Source organism: Moschus berezovskii, chromosome 12, assembly GCF_049115385.1.
Source record: "Moschus berezovskii isolate FMDL1 chromosome 12, NW_MosBer_1.0, whole genome shotgun sequence".
In the NCBI taxonomy this organism is placed as follows: Eukaryota; Metazoa; Chordata; class Mammalia; order Artiodactyla; family Moschidae; genus Moschus; species Moschus berezovskii.
Window position 1 is genome coordinate 45,480,302 of NC_142471.1, and position 20,166 is coordinate 45,500,467.

Genomic DNA, 20,166 nt, shown 5'->3' on the forward strand with positions numbered 1-20,166 from the left:
CATTTCCTTTGCCCATGCAGTGCCCTCATTGGCCTGGAGTGTTTCTGATTGAGCCTCGGAATCTGATCTGCTGATTTGCACCAGCGGTGACACTTAACTCCTCAAGAGCACTTACTAAATGTGTTTCTGGATCCTTTATAAGGGCAAGTAGACCCCTGAAAATGATGTGGGATTCAACTGAAGCACAAGCCAATAGCCATGAGGATGAAAAACCAACCCATTACTGAACAGACGCATATATGATTACACTGACATGAAATGTTTTACAGTGAGAAAGGAGCCTTTTCTATAAGAATTTGCTGCCATGTATGTACATTATATCTTGTTACTGTATCTTTGGGACCAATTCCTCCAAAGCTAATTTCTAGGTCAAACAGTAAGCCCATGTATAAATCTGCTAGATATTGCCAAATTCCCCTCTGTAGAGGTTCAAATATTTTGTATCCTCACCAACAAAATGTGAGTTTGGCTGATTCTCCTTAGCTTCGCCAGCAGAGCAGCGTTTACACTTTTTGATAATACCAATCTAGTAGGTAGAAAACAGTAGATTCTTGTACTTTTGGTTTGCTTCTGTTTTTACTATTGTTTTGATCAAAGTCTAGTGAGGAAAAGAAAACTACATAAAATATTTTAATATAGAAAACTAAATGCAGGGAAAATGTTAAACAAAAATTGGACTAAAAAGGCAAAAAGAAAGCACGAGGAAATAAAGAATGCAAGCTAAATCAACTCAGTCAGCTATATTAACACTCTTCATATTTGTAATATACAGAGTGACTTTGGCCTTCAACTGAGCGTTGACTTCTCTCCATGACTGTTGCCCCCAAATCATCATGTTGACCTCTCTCTGACTTACCTGGTCAAACTTTGACCCTTAGCCTTTTAATCTCACTGAATTTAGAGGGGCTTCTTACGTGCCAGAAGATTGCCTTGAACATAAAGATACGACCGGGAGGGTTCTCTGAGATCTGAGAAAGATACTCATCTCAGAAGCTTTAAGTCAACATGCCCATCCCCAATTTCTGAATTTTAAAAAATCTTTGCCTGAGAGGTCTCTTGAGAAACTAGGAGGCAGAATGGCACATTAAACAAGCCACTACAATTGGCCCAGTTTCTCAAAAACTATGACGTGGAGTAATCAATAGCAATGTATTTTACAATAAAGATAACATGTAAGATAAAACTTACAGCAAAGTTAATTCATGTACGCTGATGCAAAAACTCTGAATAAAACACTATCAGATATTATAATGCTAATAATAAAACAGCACCAGTAACAAAATCCTATTACTTAGTAGGTATACTTTCTAGAATTTATTCAATACATTACAAAGTAAATGGGTCAAAGGAGAAAAATAAAAACCACTACCTCATAAAATAATCACAAAAGATTTAACATTATATTTAAATTTTAGACAACACTGCTATATGTACTTGGTTTTTCTCCAAGAAATGCGACCAAGAATTATATCTCTAGTTTACATCTTCTCTCATCTTTCAGTAGCAAAATTTGTTTCAAACTGGAGTGGATTACTTTGCACTTATGAAAAATGAAGCACAACTAATTATTTTACCAGATAAGCCCCTGTGCTTTATCTAAAACTGACAGAAAAGAATTTCTGGGTTATGAGTTTTATTGCAGAACTCTGAATTTAAGAAACAACTCAATACATTTTTACCTGAGGGGAAAAAAAAAGGAAAGGAAATGAATAGCCCCTTTGATCTCTGCTGCTGCTGCTGCTGAGTCACTTCAGTCGTGTCCGACTCTGTGTGACCCCCTAGATGGAAGCCCACCAGGCTCCCCCGTCCCTGGGATTCTCCAGGCAAGAACACTGGAGTGGGTTGCCATTTCCTTCTCCAATGTGTGAAAGTGAAAAGTGAAAGTGAAGTTGCTCAGTCGTGTCCGACCCCTAGCGACCCCACGGACTGCAGCCCACCAGGCTCCTCCATCCATGGGATTTTCTAGGCAAGAGTACTGGAGTGGCTTGCCATTGCCTTCTCCACTTTGATCTCTAGGGTGGTGAAAAATCCAGTCTCAATCCTGTTTTGTAGTCCCCTTAGCACCTCTAGAGTTGCATCACGACCCAAGGCCTTATATGGTACCTGGACTTCAGAGGAACGTCCTCTAGTCTTCACCATGGCTGTGGTTGGGATGTTCACTGTCCAAGATGACTCGTCTATTTGAAATCAAGGTGAGGTAGCACTTCCATCCCCTGTGCAATAAAGGATCTTACTCTGACAGGTGGGTCCCCCTGGTGCCTACGCACCATGCTGTCACTGGTCCTGTCACACACACTGCACGTAAGAGGGATGCACACCCCTTTCTCCCATGTCTGAAGAAAGTGTATAGGTCTCAGGACCAATTTTCTAATTCCAGGGGTGATGTAAATGTGGTTCAGGGACAGAGCACTGCATCACATTGTACTGGCTCAGGGACACCAAATGTCAACAAAGCAGCCGCTGGCTGTTCTCTGAGCAGCAGCTTCTGTGCTGTGCAGTTTCCACTCCATCATGTACCTCTGCCTCTCACCATGGCAGGCTCTCCATCTCCCCTCCAACACAGCCAGCCACACACAGAGCCTTGAAAAGATGGCTCAGGTGTGGTAAACTGGTAAGAAGTACTGTGAATTTTAAAACCTGCATTCTGGTTTCTCTTGAAAATATCAAGATGTGGTGTATCAGGGCCTGATTCTCTGCATGGCAACAACTAAAACCGAGTCAGGTTATCCTTTCAGATGTGCACTTCAGGTTTCCGCACTCTTCTCACTTCACCCATTTACACTAGCGACCTGACCTCTACAGACTTCTAGGGTTTCCATTCCTTGAGTGTACATGTCATCTGTTCTGAGAGCCCTTCCTTCTTCCCTGTACCTGATGAAAATTCTCCCAATTTGAATGGCAATCAGACGGTATATTCATTACCTGTTTTTTACTTTCACTTAAAAAAAATTTACCTTTTCTACCAGTCTTTGGTAGAAATACACAGGGCCAGTACTCAACAAATATTTTCTCAACAGAATGACAGCACTTTCCTTCCCTATCATGGGGCCTAAATACCGTTTGTAGCTATGTATCTTTATTTTGAAGACATACTCTCACTACCTGTCAAAAGTTCAAATATTTCAACTTCCCTTAGGAACTTACTAGATGGTTCTTGTCCTTTATAGGTATAACTTTCTTTCAAGAGTATGGACTAAGTCAAATAAAATTGAACTCACCTTTAAATCTGTGGGAGTAATACTTTTGCTGCTGACAATTTCAGATTTAATTCAATAGCTTCTCTGCATCTGAAGACCTAATAAGTCAATCAGTAAAATCTAAACAATGTCTTTTGTAAAAGATAACTGTGATCACTTTGTAAGGCATACCTTGTTTTATTATGCTTTACTGCTTTAAAAAAAAAAATAAGGTTTGTGGCAACCCTGCATCAAGTGTTCATCAATGCCATTTTTCCAACAGAACTTGTTCACTTTCTGTGTCCTATTTTGGCAATCCTTGCAACATTTCAAACTTTTTCATTAACATGATAGGTGATGTTTCAGGTTACTGCTATGGTTCACTGAAAGCTCAGATGATGGTTAGCATTTTTAGCAATGGAGTATTTTTAATTACACTATTACATTGTTTTTTTAGACATAATGCTATTGCAGTTAATAGACTATAATATAAACACAACTTCACTATATACTGGGAAACCAAAAAAATTCATGTGACTCACTTTATTGTGGCATTTGCTTTATTGTGGTACTCTAAGGCATGCCTGTACTCACACAACACCGTGAATATCCTATTGGATCAAACCGCTGTTGACAAAGCCATCTTCCAACACTTGGCGCTCAAATACAAGGCCATGAGGGAGGCAAAGTTCAAGTCTGAGGCAATCAAAGACAGGCAAAACAAGTGATTCTTCCAAGGCTGTGATTTTAGATACTGCCTATATCATCAAAGCAACTTCCCAGGAGAAAAATAAACAGAAGGTAGTAATGTGCAAAATACTTTTTAAAAAATTTTTTATGGATAACTGTCATTAATACAGCAGGATCAGATATGATTATGAAATATACAAAAAATCAGAAGAATTTTAGCATTTAATAGAAATTAAAACCTGAGCTAAAGGTTGATCAAAATGTTTGATACTTGGCACTGTTCTCATGAAAGATAAGAAACTTGTTTGGTCTTATAAATAAGACAGGTACCTCAGAAAAAGTTAAACTTAGATTTCAAAAAAGCTACAATGCAGTAACACTTGACTTTTTAAAAACTTCACTACACTACTGGCCAACATTTAAGATAACCAGGGTTACATGAAGCTCTTGAAGGGGGAGGCAGGGAAGCATATAAATTGTAGATTTTTAACTTGCAAGTTGAGATTATTTTGAAGAAATAATTTTGGTTTATTCATTTAGCTCTAAAAGGCTGGCTCAGGTTGTCAGAGCACAAGAGAGAGCTGAAAGAAGTCAAAGACATGGGTATGGACTAACATAAAGCCATTCCAACTTCTGCAAACAAGTGACACAGTGTAATACCATCACAAAGGACAGCATTAGCGGGAACAGGAGACCTGTGACCTAATTCACTTCTCTCTTTGGCTTCCAGAGTATCACTTACTAAGAATTTGATGAAAAATAGGGAATTCTACTCCTTTAATTAGTAACTATCTATAAACAGGAGAAACAAACAAAAAATGCTAACACAAAGTGATGTACTTCTCTGACTAAAAATCTGTGAACATGAATTCATTTTAGTATGCTGAATCTTGAGACATACTTACAAACCAATGGTTAATATACTGCTGCTGCTGCTGCTGCTGCTGCTAAGTCGCTTCAGTCGTGTCCGACTCTGTGCGACCCCATAGATGGAAGCCCACCAGGCTCCCCAGTCCCTGGGATTCTCCAGGCAAGAACACTGGAGTGGGTTGCCATTTCCTTCTCCAGGTTAATATACTACAAAAACATAAAATCTCATCTACGGCAGAACTCCAAAACTGATGGAATTAATTTCTCCCTTTTAATTATTCCTTCCAAGGAAAGTCCTGAAACTGAGCAATCACTGGAATTTCTCCACTTTCACACGTCATCAAAACATGATTTTTTTTTTTTTTAGTCAAAATGATGCAGGAAGCAATTTTGAATGAGATCAAGGAGCTTATGTTCTCTAGAAACACATTTTCTGGTTTTTGTACTGCAGGTTACATAAAAAATAAGGAAGGCTGGACTCATAATTTCTCGGAGCCCAATGTCATTAAACTCCCCATGTCCTCATGCTAGGAAAGGATATGGTATTTAAGTACACTATTAAATTTAAAAAATATCTCCAGTTCTAAAAGAAACATTTTTTTAAAAAGGGCTGAGGCAGTGTGCCCTTCACTTAGCGGAGACCAGCCACTGACTTCCTTCCTTTGCCAGCTTTCCAAGATGACACCAGGTGCGTTTTTGCCCTGATGTTTTTGCCTCGGCTCTTGCGGGGCTTCTCTTCTTTGTGTACCTTCACGTGCTGCCTGAGGTGGGAGCTCTGGCTGAAGCACTTGCCGCATTCACTGCACTGGTAGGGTTTCTCCCCAGTGTGGGTTCTCTGGTGCTGGATGAGGTGGGAGCTCTGGCTGAAGCATCGGCCACACTCATCGCACTGGTAGGGTTTCTCCCCAGTGTGAATTCTCTGGTGCTGAATGAGGTTTGAGCTCTGCTTAAACCTCTCCCCACACTCGTCGCACTTGTAGGGCTTTTCCCCGGTGTGGACGCGGCGGTGCTGAATGAGATTAGAGCTCTGAAAGAAACTTTTCCCGCAGTCCGCACATTTATGGGCTTTCTTTCCAGTATGGATCTTCTGGTGCTGAAAAAGAGTTGAGCTCTGACTGAAGCTCTTTTCACATTCAACACATTTATAAGGCTTCTCGTCCAAACTTCTTCTCAGTCTACTCAAGCTTGAGTCAAATCGGACAGTCACCCCCCATCTCTGCCGCTGACGGCCTGTTTTGCGCTGGTTCTCATAGACTTTTCCTTGGCTTGAGCTCCGAGATATACCTCCTTTAGGTTTTCCTAACCGCATGGTGAAGAGCCAAATGTATTCCTAAGAAACTCTATGTTCTTTAGAACGAGCGTTCCACTTCCTAGAGCTATGCAGCTCAGAATTTTCTGTATAAAAGAAAAAAAAAAACAAATTATAGATTATTTGTTTGACTTTAACACCTCTTCAGCCAATCAAAATTGATCTATTTTAAAATTACGAATGTATTCTCTCTATATATATGAAAACAAAGATAATTCTAGGGAAAAATATGTGCAAAATAATTCTAATAATTTCAGTGAAAGTCGCTCAGTCCTGTCTGACTCTTTGCGACCTCATGGACTATACAGTCCACGGAATTCTCCAGGCCAGAATACTGGTGTGGATAGCTGTTCCATTCTCCAGGGGATCTTCCCAACTCAGGGATTGAACCCAGGTCTCCCCCATTGCAGGCAGATTCTTTACCAGCTGAGCCACAAGGGAAGCCCAGTAATTTCAGAGTCTAAACTTAATAAATACAAACAAATTTACCTTTGGACTTATTGTCTGTTGGGACAGGCCAAAAAAAAGTGATAATATATAATACAAATTTTTGTTGGGCAATAACAAATGAGTATGTAATTCTGAAAGATTAAAAAGTAGAGACAATATAATATTTTAATGGGAATAAAAAATAGCTCCAAAAGACAATCAAAATTTGGGTAACAGATTATCAATATGTTTTAATATCTGCTCCCATATTAAGCTGATAGTCATTTATGGGTGACTAATTAGGGTGTCCAAATTAGAAGGAAATGACAAATCATACTACTTTATTAAATATTTGTTTATCCTTATTTGCTTAGCCATTCTACTTTCACAGCTGTGGAGGACAATTTAGTTCTAACTTTGTAGCATAAATTGTTTTGAATGTAACAACTGTAAGGAGTGGAATGTTTCTGTGAATCTATTCAATAAACACTGGATGAGGAAAATGTCAACAAAGAAACGTTTCATTATTATTTCTTTTAGATTCCAATGATCCAAGAAAGGTCAACTGTTTGAAAGCTTGATACAAGACGATTTTTTCTGGGAGGGAAAAATTTCCAAAGAACTTTATTTGATAGTGTAATGAAACAGAATAAAAGGTGGTAGGTAAAACACAAGAAGAAGAGAAGAAAGTAAGTTTACACGGGAAAATAGGGAGGAATTTTTATAAATAGCTTAATGCTGCAAGAATTCAAAATTTCAAATAAATTAATTTCATTTAATTACTTACAAGGTTATTTAAAATTATGGCCACAAACAAGCACAAACTCCAAATAGGTGACAAATGTGGGAGGACCTAAGACTGCAAAGGTAATACCATTATCGGAACTAACTTCCACCTCCTGGGTAAGCAAGTAGACTTTAAAATGGGAATAATCACCATGGTCTTTGCATTCAAGCTTACAAAGCAAATAACTGAAAACAAAAATGATTTCATGGTTACTGCTTTTCTTTCATTATATTGTATAACCGAGACTCTTGACCTGATAGTGCTGAGATTTTAACTGTGTATTTAACAGTTACGTCTACTGTCATCAAGTACCAGAAAGAGAAAACTGCGTACAACACAAAATTATAGAGAGCACTGCTCATTTCTTAACTTGGTAAATATTTGTGGAACATCTATTTCAAGGAGACATGTTAGGTACATGATGTTGGTGTATAAAAATAGCTATAACGGTAATTATATATTGAAAAAAATATTTATTTTTAAATACTATAGAAGTCAGTTCTAGCAGGAAACTCTAATTCAGCGGGAACACTGCTGCTGCTGCTGCTGCTAAGTCACTTCAGTCGTGTCCGACTCTGTGTGACCCCATAGACGGAAGCCCACCAGGCTCCCCCGTCCCTGGGATTCTCCAGGCAAGAACACTGGAGTGGGTTGCCATTTCCTTCTCCAATGTGTGAAAGTGAAGTCACTCGGTCATGTCTGACTCGTAGCGACCCCACGGACTGCAGCCTACCAGGCTCCTCCATCCATGGGATTTTCTAGGCAAGAGTACTGGAGTGGCCTGCCATTGAACACTACAGACAAGGAAATCATACAGGTAGCCTGGTTTACTGTGCTATCTATTTCATTCTCGGAGCAGGTTTATGGGATTATCTTCATTCTACTTCCATTACTAAGGAAAGGGTAGGCATACTTTGGCCAGGTTCCCAGCCCCTAGAAGCCTGACCCCAGAACCTGTACTCGCAGTGGCAGAACTGACTGCAGCCCCAACTTGCTGTGCCAAGTCCAGCGCTCCGACCGGTGCTCGGCCAAATTCCATGGCAGTCGCGGGCACTAAGGTAAATTTGAGTGAATGGAACTGCTGGCCATGCGAACAAGCGTAGCTGGATGTGCTTGCTTTCTCGACAATAAAAACTGGGATGACAATAAAACCGCCACATTATCAGGGTGTTAGAAATGTACATGAGTCAACGTCTGTAAATTGCTCAGAACAGCCCTGCGCTACCCCAGCGTTTATTCAATCGTTTAATCCGGACACGCGCCTGATGAACGGCGAAAGGAATGCGGCTCAGAAGCCCGGGCCAGTCCTCCTCGGGCCTCACTTCGCCGGGACTCCGGAGAAGGCCTCCGCCCTGCCGCGGCCTCCGACTGCCGGGCCCACCCCACCCGCTTCGCCCCCGGCCGGCGGGAAGCCCTCGGGGCCTCCCGGTAGCGGAGGCCCGGAGCCGCGCCCCCCACGCCGCTCCCGGGTCGGCGCCGCCCAGCCGCGGCCAGCTCGCGCCCCTGCGGGCTCGGCCCACTCACCGCCGCCGCCCTCGCTCGCTCGCCCCGCGCCCTTCGCGCTGCCGGAAGTGCAGGCCGCGCGGTTAGTCTGCGCCACGTGGTCGCTCTAGGATCCTGGCGGAGTGACCCTCTATGGTCCCGAGCCCACCGGAAAAAAACGCTCTTCGTTTCTTCCTGTCCTTTTGTTTTCATCCCCTATCCCTCGAAAGGCGTCGTGTGGCCTCCCAGGAGCACAAGACCTGTGGTTCTCTCTTTGTGATGGAGGCGCCACCGACAGGCCGGGAACTGCAGCCAGTGTTTCAGGGCTTTTGAACTCAATACCAGCCCGTTCGACCCCGAGACTTCATTGTACAAATATTAATCACTAATTATATAGAGGTTCTTCTGGAGAGCCTAAACTATTCCTGATACTTTTGAGTCACCTTATTTAATTATACCAAAAAGCCCCTACAAAATGGGAACGATCATACTCTTTTTTTTCTTAAATGGCTTTATTGGAGTATAGTTACTTTTTGGAAGGCTTCCCTGATAGCTCAGCGGGTAAAGAATCCCCCTGCAAAGCAGGAGACATAAGAGATGTGAGTTCAGTCCCTGGATCGGGAAGATCCCCCTGGATGAGAAAATGGCAACCCACTTCAGTATTCTTGCCTGGAGAATCCCATGGACAGAGGAGCCTGGTGGACTACAATCCATGGGGTAACACAGTCGGACACGACTGAGAGACTAAGCACACACACGTAGTTGCTTTACAGTGTTGTGTTAATTGATCATACTCATTTTACAGTTAAGGAAACCAAGGCTTAGAGTAGCAGTTTGCTCAAGTTCAGACAGTGTGTGAGTGGATGGCCACATCCTGGAATGTGTCTTTTTGGCTCCAAGTCTGGTGATTTTCAACACACCAACTGTTTTTCTTGAGTAATGATCTCTCCTGGCTTTCATCTCTTGCAGCCAATGCCTTCTTGTCCCACCTAGGCTGTGCTGGGTCACCTGATCTCTCCTCTTCTTCCTGGGCCCTCCTTTGCCTACAGAACGCCTCCAATCTAATGGCTTCAGATACTATCTGTATGTGCTGAAGACTCTTGAACTGGTAACTCCAGTCTGAAGTTGGGATGCAAGTATTACTGAGCTCTTGGCTTGTATATACAGTTACTCAGTGCCCATTTGCATGTGTGGCATACCCCCAGATGAACTTACTATAATCAGCGAACATGTTACTTCAGCAGTCTTCATCCTGACAGTTGACGGCAACTCCAACTTTCCAGTTGCTCAGGTCAAAAATCTTGATGTCATTGTTGTCTCTTCTTTTACCCCAAACCCAGCTCCAAGCCATCTATAATTCTGTTGGCTTGATCTTCAAAATATATCCAGAATTGAACCACTTTCAACACCTCCACTGCTATTAATGCCACCAGGCTGCTATTACCTCCTATCTAGATTATTGCATTGGCTTCCTCTCTGGTCTTCCTCCATCTGCTCACAGCCCCAAAGTGGACCTCTGAAAAACCTAACTCAGATTATGTCATTCATTTTGTTCAAAATCCTCTAAAGGCTTCCTAAATTCTCAAAAGACTATGCTCTTATTACAGCAAAAGCTCCCCATGTCTCTAGAACAAGAGCTCATGACTTCACAGGGGCACCAAAGCTGTCATGATCTATCTCTTGTTCTTTTTCATATCTGTAGTGTTCAGAACAGTGCTCAGAAGGTAGCAGGCATTCAGCAAATATTCGTTGAATGAATGAATTTATAAGATGTCTCATTGTTCACAAAGTGCTTTTACATCTGTTCTCTGGTCATTCATCTTTAGTCTCACGAAGCAGGGATCCTAGTATCTGTCTTAAAGAGCAATAAAGGCTGAGAGGGAAACTTGCCTGGAATACGTAGTGGGTTGATGGCAGAAGCAAGATTAGATCAAAGGTTCAGATCTCAAGATGGAGCCTTCTGCTCTGCAGATGGCAAAGCATGAAACTGCCCTGGACAGGGACGGTCAACTCAGTAATCTAGATGATAACCAGACTGTTAGGATTAAATAAGATAATGTAAGGCACTTAGCACAATGCCTAACACATAGGAAATATGAGGCATGGTCTGTTGTTGTTCAGTTGCTAAGTTGTGTCTGACTCTTTGTGACCAGACATTGTTATTTTACTATTATTAATACAGGTGGTTGATTCTGGTGGCTGGATGGGGGTAGGGGTATGGGACAGTGGCCAAAGATAGTTTAGGTAAAGTTTCAAGAACAAAAGTGACCTGCTGGGACTGTTTGCTTTATGTGCATTAAAATAGTAAAAATTTATTCAAAAAATTTTACTAGTAAGAGAAGCGTTACTCGCTCAGTTGTGTCTAACTCTTCTGCGACTCCATGGACTGTATTGTGCCAGGTTCCTTTGTCCATGGAATTTTCCAGGCAAGAATACTGGAGTGAGTTGCCATGTCCTTCTCCAGGGATCTTCTCAACCCAGGGATCGAACCCAGGCCTCCTGCTTTGCAGACAGATTCTTCACCATTTGAGCTATCTGGGAAGCCCAGTTAAAATGACACATCCCACTTAAAGGTGGATTCTCCATTTTGCCTGTACCTAAAAATAATTGGGCCAGCTACAGAAGGCCCAGAGATGTGTAGATGAGAGGAGTAGAGAATGGGATGAAGAAAGGTGAATCTTAAAAAGGAGAGAACAGAAGTCAGGAAATAAAGGGCTGTGTGTAGCCACGAGTGAACAGAGTAGGAGGTAGGGATGGAGAGAGGCAAGAGACAGAAAAAGATATGGAGTGGAGAGGAGGGGGAGGAGTAAAGAAGAAAAGAAGAGAGGGAGAGAAAGCAGGCAAGGGTTTATGCTCTCGGTTTATTCGTCAGTGTGATAATAGCCACGGAGAAGGCAATGGCACCCCACTCCAGTACTCTTGCCTGGAAAATCCCATGGACAGAGGAGCCTGGTGGGCTGCAGTCCATGGGGTCGCTAGAGTCGGACACGACTGAGCAATTTCACTTTCACTTTTCACTTTCATGCATTGGAGAAGGACATGGCCACCCACTCCAGTGTTCTTGCCTGGAGAATCCCAGGGACGGGGGAGCCTGGTGGGCTGCCGTCTGTGGGGCCGCACAGAGTGGGACACAACTGCAGCGACTTAGCAGCAGCAGCAGCAGTGAGTGCTTACTGGTCCCAGGTACTGATGGAAGCACCGGCAGTGCCTCCCTCAGTATTCCTGTGGTGTGATTGTTCCTGAGCATCTGCTCCACCCTTCTTGAGTTTTGCATCCCTGCTTAAAGCTGTGTGACTTTCATCGTCTCCTAGTGAATGACTGTCCATCCCACTGAGGTTAACTTTATATGAGTAGCATTGGCCAGCTGCACGTGTGTGGATGCAACGTATAACCCGTTCCAGAAGAAGCTTGGGTCACTGTGTTTCTGCCACCACTCTTTTTTCCCTCTGCCTCAAGAATAATATGTCCCAAGTAGTGACTGCTCCAGGATGAGAAGACATGTGGAGCGGAGCCACATGAACCCACTTGCAGCCACCCGCAGTTACATGTAACAGGCCAGAGAAATAAATGCTCTTTTTGTAACCACTATTTTTGTTGTTATTTGTTACTACAGCAAAGCTCATATACCTTCCACAACCTTAAGAGATAAGAATTGTTATAATCCTGTAACAATGAGAAAATGGAGGGATGTAGCTTGCCTAACTGGGAGAAGGCAATGGCACCCCACTCCAGTACTATTGCCTAGAAAATCCCATGGATGGAGGAGCCTGGTAGGCTGCAGTCCATGGGGTCGCTAAGGGTCGGACACGACTGAGCGACTTCACTTTTCACTTTCACACATTGGAGAAGGAAATGGCAACCCACTCCAGTGTTCTTGCCTGGAGAATCCCAGGGACGGGGGAGCCTGGTGGGCTTCCGTCTATGGGGTCACACAGAGTCGGACATGACTGAAGTGACTTAGCAGCAGCAGCAGGAGCTTGCCTAAGGCCACATGTTTGTAAGTGGCAGACAGTTTGGCCTCAGAGCCTATGCTCTTTGCCTCTACCTAGCAATATCTGTCAAATAGAATTCCAGGTTACTTTTAAGCAGGGTAAATGATTGAAATTGGTCACACTGGATATTTACAGATCCAGTGTAAATATTTATAGATCTAGGCGATCTTCCTAACCCAGGGATCAAACCCAGGTCTCTTGCATTGCAGGCAGATTCTTTACCAGCTAAGCCACAAGGAAAGCCTGGATATTTACAAAGCAGAAAGGAAAAAAGAGGGGAAGGGAGAGGGAGGACTGTACAGTCAGATCCTCATAGATAGGCTGTGTTCTCCTAACAGCACATCTTTCTGAGAAAATTGGGTCAAGACAGGCCAGCTCTCTTAATGGTTAGGGCTTCTCTGGGAAACTGCTTACAGCAGGGGCCAGAGTGTCCCTAGGCCCAGTTGTATCTGAAGGGTTCATTCTAGGAAAAAGAGGCTTCTGGGCTGAGAACAGTCTTTTTTTTTTTTTTTTTTTAGTATAATTGCTATTCAGTGTTGTGTTACAGACTGAGAATCGTCTTGGCAAGACAGCTTCTTTTTACTCTAGTTTTGTCCTTTGCACCCCAACTCCCTTGCAGACAGAGACATACACCAGAAAGCACTGCCTCAACAGGGGGCACTACTGCCTGGGGTCTGCATTGGCAACAATGCAAAGGAGGCCGGTCACACATGTGGCCCAGGAACCAAGTGCAGTAACAGGGGCTGTCTCTCTCCCACGAAGGGCCCCTGAACAGTGGTTCTGCCCTCCAAGCCTGAGACTTTGCTTTCTGTTTCCTTTGGGTTCTCTGGGAAAGGAAACTCTGGGAATTCCCATTCCTGAGTTTGCAGAAAACATCTCTGTTAAAAGCCCAGCCAGGAGGGAGCAGAGTCCAAGGGCGGATCAGCAGCTGGCTTTCTCCCAGATAATCACAGCTCCTGGGACCTGAAGACAGCATGTGCACTTGCTGTTTTTACATTTGGAAAGGCTTGAGTCTGACTGCCTTTCCTGGGAGGGAGGGGCAGGGCACCTGGTTCCTGCCCACATGGGCACATTGTGTATTGCTAGCTTCTCCACAATCACCTGATCTGACAGGGTATGCCTCGTGCTTTGTTTCCCTAGGCCTAAGGGGCCAGGTGTGTCCTTGGTGAACTAATGGCTTTAACAGTGGGAAGGTCTTTAATCCATCTTCTGGTAAACATCCTAAGCTGGTAGCAAATGGTTATCACCACAGGAAAAACAAGCTGTTTTTTTTTTTTTTTTTTTTTAATTCCTTCTGCTCATTTGCTCTGGGCAAATTACCCTGTTTTTCCTGAGTTTACATCTTTTGCAATCATGTTGATTTTATCTTGAGTTTATTATTTTCCCTGGTTCCTGATGTCTGACCTGGGAAGAATGTCCTGATCTAGCAGAGGACGCTCATCACTGCAATCTTTACTTTACCTTTGAATGGATACATTTTCTACCTGAGATATGAGTGAGTGAAGCAAGGTATGACAAACTCTCTAAAAGCTCTATGGAGAGAGGCACATGGAACTCCCACATAAACCAGCAGGAAACCGCAGAGGCTAGGAGAAAGTTTGAAATTGTGGTGTCCTGGTGAGCTGAATTAGCATCTTTTCAAATTGCCTCTGAAAAGCAAATATCGTTGATAGAAAGCTTTGTAATAATCCTCAGATGGTCGTAGAAGTGTATAGGCATACTTCGTTTTATTGTTCTTTGCAGACATTGCATTTTTTTAAAATTGAAGTTTTGTGGCAACCTTGCATTTAATGTCTATTGGTGCCATTTTTCCAATAGCCTTTGCTCACTTCATATCTCTTTGTCACATTGTGGTAATTCGCGCTGCAGACAAAAAATGTTGCATGTTGCCAGCCATTTCTGTAAACAAGAAATTTTGCCCGCTATCAAGCCATCAGTCACTGCAGCTGCTCCAAGGGTGTACCCCGAGGGGAATTCAGGATAGAGAAAAACAGGATACTGGCCCTCCATAGTTAAGATGCATATCTAAGGAGTAATTTTAATGAACCTAGACTCTTCTATCTTCCATACACAAAAGGCAGTAAAATCATTAACTTGAGATGTCTGTTTTTTTGTGATTAGCATTAATCTTTTGATGTTTTATTACATGTTTTTTTGTTCTGTTTTTAAGCAAAAACTCCATATCTTGTTTCCTCCCTTACCTCTTTGGAACAGTTCTTCAGAGCTGTCTAACAGGTTCTCCCATGGGGTTTGGTCCTCAGTAAGTTCCCCAAATAAAACATAACTCAGGAAGGGGGTTCAAGAGAGAGGGGACATAAGTAAACCAATGCCAATTCATGTTGATGTATGGCAAAAATCATCACAATATTGTAATTATCCTCTAATTAAAAAAAAATAGCAAATTTTAGGCTGTTTTTTTTTCAATTGATATCACAATTTTCAAGCCTGTCATTATTATGTTTATAATGGTGATCTATGATCAATAATCCTTGATGTCACTATTGCAAAAGATTATGAGTTGCTAAAGGCTCTGAGAATGGTTAGCATTTTTAGCAATAAAGTATTTTTTAAATTAAGGTATATGCATTGTTTTTTAGACACAATGCTATTGTACACTTTATAGGTGATAGTAGGGCTTAAACATAACTTTGATATGCAATGGGAAACCAATTTGTGTGACACACTTTATTGTGATATTTGCTTTATTGCAGTGCTCTGGAACCAAATCTGCAATATCTCTGAGGTATGTCTGTACCTTTCCCCTTGTTAGAGATTTCTTAGCTATGTTATTCAGAAGTTAGTTTCAATAACTTTTCTATTTCACAAGTGGCCTTTATCAAGACAGGCCTTCAGTTCAGTTCAGTTGCTCAGTCGTGTCTGACTCTTTGCAACCCCATGAATCACAGCACTCCAGGCCTCCCTGTCCATCACCAACTCCCGGAGTTCACTCAAACTCATCTCCATCGAGTCGGTGATGCCATCCAGCCATCTCATTCTCTGTCGTCCCCGTCTCCTCCTGCCCCCAATCCCTCCCAGCATCAGAGTCTTTTCCAGTGGGTCAGCTCTTCACATGAGGTGGCCAAAGTACTGGAGTTTCAGCTTCAGCATCAGTCCTTCCAATGAACACCCAGGACTGATCTCCTTTAGAATGGACTGGTTGGATCTCCTTGCAGTCCAAGGAACTCTCAAGAGTCTTCTCCAATACCACAGTTCAAAAGCAAAATGAAGTAATATTGTAACAACTGAAAAGAAAAAAACAAAACCAACCAACCAACCCCCAAAAACAAAACTGGGGAATGTTTACAGAGGGTTTCTTCATCTGATGGCTTTTCATGTGTCAGGCCCTGTCTGCTCCAAGGTTAGCGGGCGTCTTCAGGCTGGAATGTCTCACATGCTGTCTTAAGCAAGTTGGACTCAGCCTTGGGCCTCCTTCCAGGGAGCTTCACCATCTCTCTGCTCTGCAGATCCCCTGACCCTCCAGGGTGTGTGGCCTGTTCTCCCAATTAGGAGACCTCTGAATGCAGGGTGCAGCATGACTGTCTCTGTCCCTTTGGAGCTGAGCTCAGGTCTGGCACAAGGCAGTCATCGCTCTATTACTGCTGCACGATGGTCAGCAGTTGTCCTTGAGCTGAACTTATAAGTATGGTCTGGGAAGCTGCTGGTGGTTTTATTCATCATGTCCGGCTCTTGTGACCCATGAACTGGAGCCTTCCAGGCTCCTCTGTCCATGGGATTTTCTAGGCAAGAATACTAGGGGAAATGGGTTGCCATTTCCTTCTCCAGGGGATCTTCCCAACCCAAGGACTGAACCCAGGTATCCTGCACTGCTGGCAGATCTTTATCATCTGAGCCACCAGGGAAGCCCTCTGGGTAGCTATTTCACTATTTTACTGGGGAACCCTGTTTTACCAGTTCTCTACCATCTCCTAGACCCTGTTGCATCCCCCTGAGCCCTGGAAGATTCCCGAGGTGCTCCTGATGCTGGAACTCTGCAATTTGGGGTGACCCTAATGCTTACTGTCCAGGCTGCCCACAGACCTCTTCTTCTGCACCCTACAGCTGTCGCTGTCCTCAGGCCCCACACCAGTCCCAAGGATGTGCATGAAAAGGATGGAGTCATGTCAGCGTCAAGAGCAGTGGGCTGTGGTTCAGCGTTAGCTCCTCTACCAAACTTGGCCACACGTACTATAGGACAAAAGTTTCAGAGGTCAAAGCAGAGGGTCAGGTGGACACACACAAGCAAAAAAAAGAAGCTTGGACCTAACTCCTTTGGTTCCATATAGCAACACCTTTATTGAGTACCTAGGAAACTCTGCTGACAGAGGAGACGGGAAACTGCGGCAGACCTCCCCTGGGCATCTCTGCGCCTGCCTCTGTGAGCACGGCGCCAGGTTGGGACAATCCTGGTGTGAGGTTCACCCTGAACAGTGGACTCAAATGGCATAGCTGCTCCCAAGCTCTGTTCTTTACGGGTGCTGGTGAGGAGCTGCTATATGAGGCAGAGTTGGAATCTCACTCATATTGACTTTCTGGCTTCGGGAGACTTTACAGTTTTTCCCTTTAAATCCACATTCCATGGGCCCCATGGGGAGAATCTGGTCGCCGTTTGCTCTGTTTTGGACAAACACCTCACATGACTGCTATAAACTGTTGCGTAATTTTTGCAAAGGCCTTCTTGTTCATTCTAGAATTTTTCCGTCAACTGGCAGACCCAAATTGTTCTGGATTTGGCCCCAGGGGATTCAAAGCCCTTTCTCCTCAAACAGTTTTTCCCGGTGGTGGCCCTTTGATGGGAAGTATTGACGCACACCCAGAGAGGGCAGGAGGCATACGAGTGTCCAAGGAGAGCAGTGATGGGTGAAGCGTGGGCTTCCCAAGCTGCTGCCGGCTGTCCCTAGACATCTCCTGGCCTCTCACCCACCCTGGAAGCACCCTTTCCATGTCCTGTGGGTCACCTCCTCAATGTGATACAATTGACATATTTCTTGCAGCAAGCTCCTTATAAGAATCCCTTCAGGTGTTGCTGGGGAAGTTCAAAGTGAGTGCCGCTGAGTGAAGATGGGCCGCTGGTGCTCTTATTCTTGGTCTGACCTCTGCCGGCAGGGCACTGAGCTATGCGAGGCTCATGGAGTGACATCAGAGGCTTTACCTGGCACGTCACGGTAAAGTGACAGCTGGGAGCACTGTACGTCCCATACCCGCTGGCAGTTCTTGCTTTTCCCAGCAGAGCTTCTGAGTGGCGGCCTGAGGTGAGGGTGGATAGGGTCTAGTGGTTCACATGTTTGATGAGGATAATGGCTTGCGGTTCTGCAGTAGCTCTGGGCCAGGCACTGGAAAAGCAGATGGAGCCCACACTCTAGAAGCAAGATCATGTTCTGCTCCCCTGAGTTGGAGAGGTGTGGCATGAGCAGGACTGGCCATGCCATCGAGTTCCTTAACTTGGCTCATGTCACAGCTTCAGGGCTGCTCACAGCCCAGGCCCATCTCACATGCAGACCCCACCCAGCAAGTTCCTGGGTCCTCAGGCTTAGGACTGGGCCCCGTGAGTGCTCAGCTTGGAGCCAAGGGCCAGGGCCATGGGACTCATGCTACCTAGGCAGGTGGACAGGCGGAAGCACGGGTGCTGGATTCCTCAGCCGGGTGACCAATCTGGGTGACCAGTCAGGGCCTGGCCACTGGCACTCAGTGTGTACTGGCTGCTGGGGGCTTCGGAAGATGCAGGTGCTGGTGGGCTACTTGGCTTCCACCAGCTGCTCCAGGCGCTGCAGCATTGTCAGACGCAGGGCTTGGAACCTGTAGGGAGACACAGCCGAGAGGATACACTGGAACCAGAGGGGACAGAGAGCGAGGAGCACAGCAAAGGAGCCCAGAGATGCTGGGCCCGGAGATCCATGGCTCCTGACCGGCTGATTAGTGGCCACCATCTCTCCTCTGCCAAGAAGAAGGAGGAGCCAGGACCCACATCCTGCGAGGCCACTGGCTTTAAGGAGCAGTCAAACTGGGCTGCAGACCATGTCAAGCTTCACAGGAGAATGCTTTTTCTATTCCAAAGATTCTCCAGTACGGACAGGAGTGTGCTGGATTAGACAGGGTGGCAGAGGCGGGTCAGGAAGCCTGTGTTCGAGTCCTGGCTCTACGACCACGTGGTGTAGACTCCTTCCTCATCTCAGGCCGCTCTTTCCTCTCTGTACACTGAGCAGAGCTAGACCAGGTGACCCCCAGGTCCTTTCTTGCTACAGTGACACAGTTCCCTCTGACGAGGTCTCCGCTGACTGCCTGAGTGGGGCCTGACTGTACACATAGAAGCCTTTTTAAGAACCATTCAGTCAGAAGCCAGGATTTACACAGTCCCCCAACCGCAGACTCTCATAGTGAGTGGCCTCCCTCCTTCCCTTCCTAAGAGGGACTCTGGGACCGAGTTTCCCTTGCAGTGGGAGAGACAGACCGTTGGGGTTTGCGATATGACCTCACACAGCCAGGCCCTGCTGGAGCATCTCCCCAGGAGCCAGCAGGTGACACCCACTCACCTGCCCATTGAACTGGTCCCCTGCACTTGCAACCATCAGAAGGTACAGGCAGTCCCAACCTCAGCATTCCCGCTAGCGTGAACGGGCACTTTTCAGACCAGGCTGAAAGTGCACGGGCAGTCCCACTCAGCGGCACTTCCTGGGCAGAGTCACCAGTAGAATGCACAGCCCTGGGCCATGGCCTGCCCGTGCTGCTGCCTGACTCTTCTGCCCAGTTTTCAGCAGCTCATGTCCATCCTGTGATGGTGGGGTTGCCGAGGCTTGATGGGCGGCCTGGGCTGCAGGCCCCCATTTTAGCAGGCTGTCACTCCAGTCTGGTGTCACTATGGAGCAAGAGGCCAGAAGGAGATGCTGGGGAGCCAGGGTTAGCAGGCATCCCTGAACTGTGTGAGGATACCTGGCACAAATGGAGGGACAGCTCTCCCAGCCCCGGGCCTGGTGCTCTGACTGCAGACTTGCCCTGATGTTCCAGACCCACGACTGGCTATTTAAGTGCTGCTTACTTCATGGTCAGTTTGATTATTTCTCTTTCCTCCTCTTCTTTTAATTTTTCAACAAAACTGTCCAGCACCGGCATTTCAAACTTAATGTACTGAGCGACCTAGAAAATCCAAGAACATTTTAATGTGCTTTAAATTATAGGCCAAAAATGTTTTCTTTTCCTTGTGGCCGATTCAGCAGGGTCTTGTCTCCAAGGAAGAGGCTGCCCGTCTTCCTCCCACCCCCCGACACAGCTCTGTGTGTACCAGGATGGGAGGATGGAGCCCATTCTGACCCCAAAGGCAACTGTGATCCCTGGGAGGAAAGATTAAACTGAGTTTTAGGAAGAGACCATTCAATAGTGAGTGCAGTCACTCTGGGTGTTCTCTGGGGTAGGGGTGGAGATGGTGGGAATGCCATTGTT

At 45.0% G+C, this 20,166-nt stretch overlaps 2 protein-coding genes and 1 pseudogene across 8 annotated transcripts in view; 1 reads left to right on the top strand and 2 right to left on the bottom strand.

Annotated features, from left to right (window-relative positions):
* Positions 1-5,055: 5,055 nt before the first annotated feature.
* On the bottom strand, positions 5,056-8,967 carry ZNF22 (zinc finger protein 22). 2 transcript variants are annotated; one of them, XM_055425226.2, is made up of 2 exons: positions 8,786-8,967; positions 5,056-6,131 (listed from the first exon to the last, which is right to left on the bottom strand). In XM_055425226.2, exon 2 carries the CDS (start codon positions 6,043-6,045, stop codon positions 5,368-5,370), a length of 678 nt encoding a protein of 225 aa, XP_055281201.2. In that variant the 5' UTR covers positions 6,046-6,131; positions 8,786-8,967; the 3' UTR covers positions 5,056-5,367. The 2 variants fall into 2 exon arrangements, with proteins under 2 accessions (XP_055281201.2, XP_088698232.1); XM_088842106.1 differs by lacking the exon at positions 8,786-8,967 and adding an exon at positions 8,524-8,726.
* Positions 7,860-9,023, top strand: LOC148775989 (uncharacterized; annotated as a pseudogene).
* Positions 9,024-17,003: 7,980 nt separating this feature from the next.
* Positions 17,004-20,166, bottom strand: part of RASSF4 (Ras association domain family member 4) — a 34,801-nt gene continuing 31,638 nt past the window's right edge. For 4 of the 6 annotated variants that reach the window (XM_055425219.2, XM_055425218.2, XM_055425221.2 and 1 more), the window contains 2 exons: positions 19,766-19,863; positions 17,004-18,528 (listed from right to left, as the gene is read on the bottom strand). In XM_055425219.2, the coding sequence (XP_055281194.1) occupies positions 18,468-18,528; positions 19,766-19,863 (159 nt within the window). In that variant the 3' untranslated portion in view covers positions 17,004-18,467. Of the gene's footprint in view, positions 18,529-19,765; positions 19,864-20,166 lie in introns of those variants that run through there. The other 2 variants (XM_055425222.2, XM_055425223.2) reach the window with 2 other exon arrangements.

Excerpts from the sequence above, each read along its gene's own strand:
- ZNF22 (XM_055425226.2), bottom strand. The coding sequence starts at position 6,045 with ATGCGGTTAGGAAAACCTAAAGGAGGTATATCTCGGAGCTCAAGCCAA.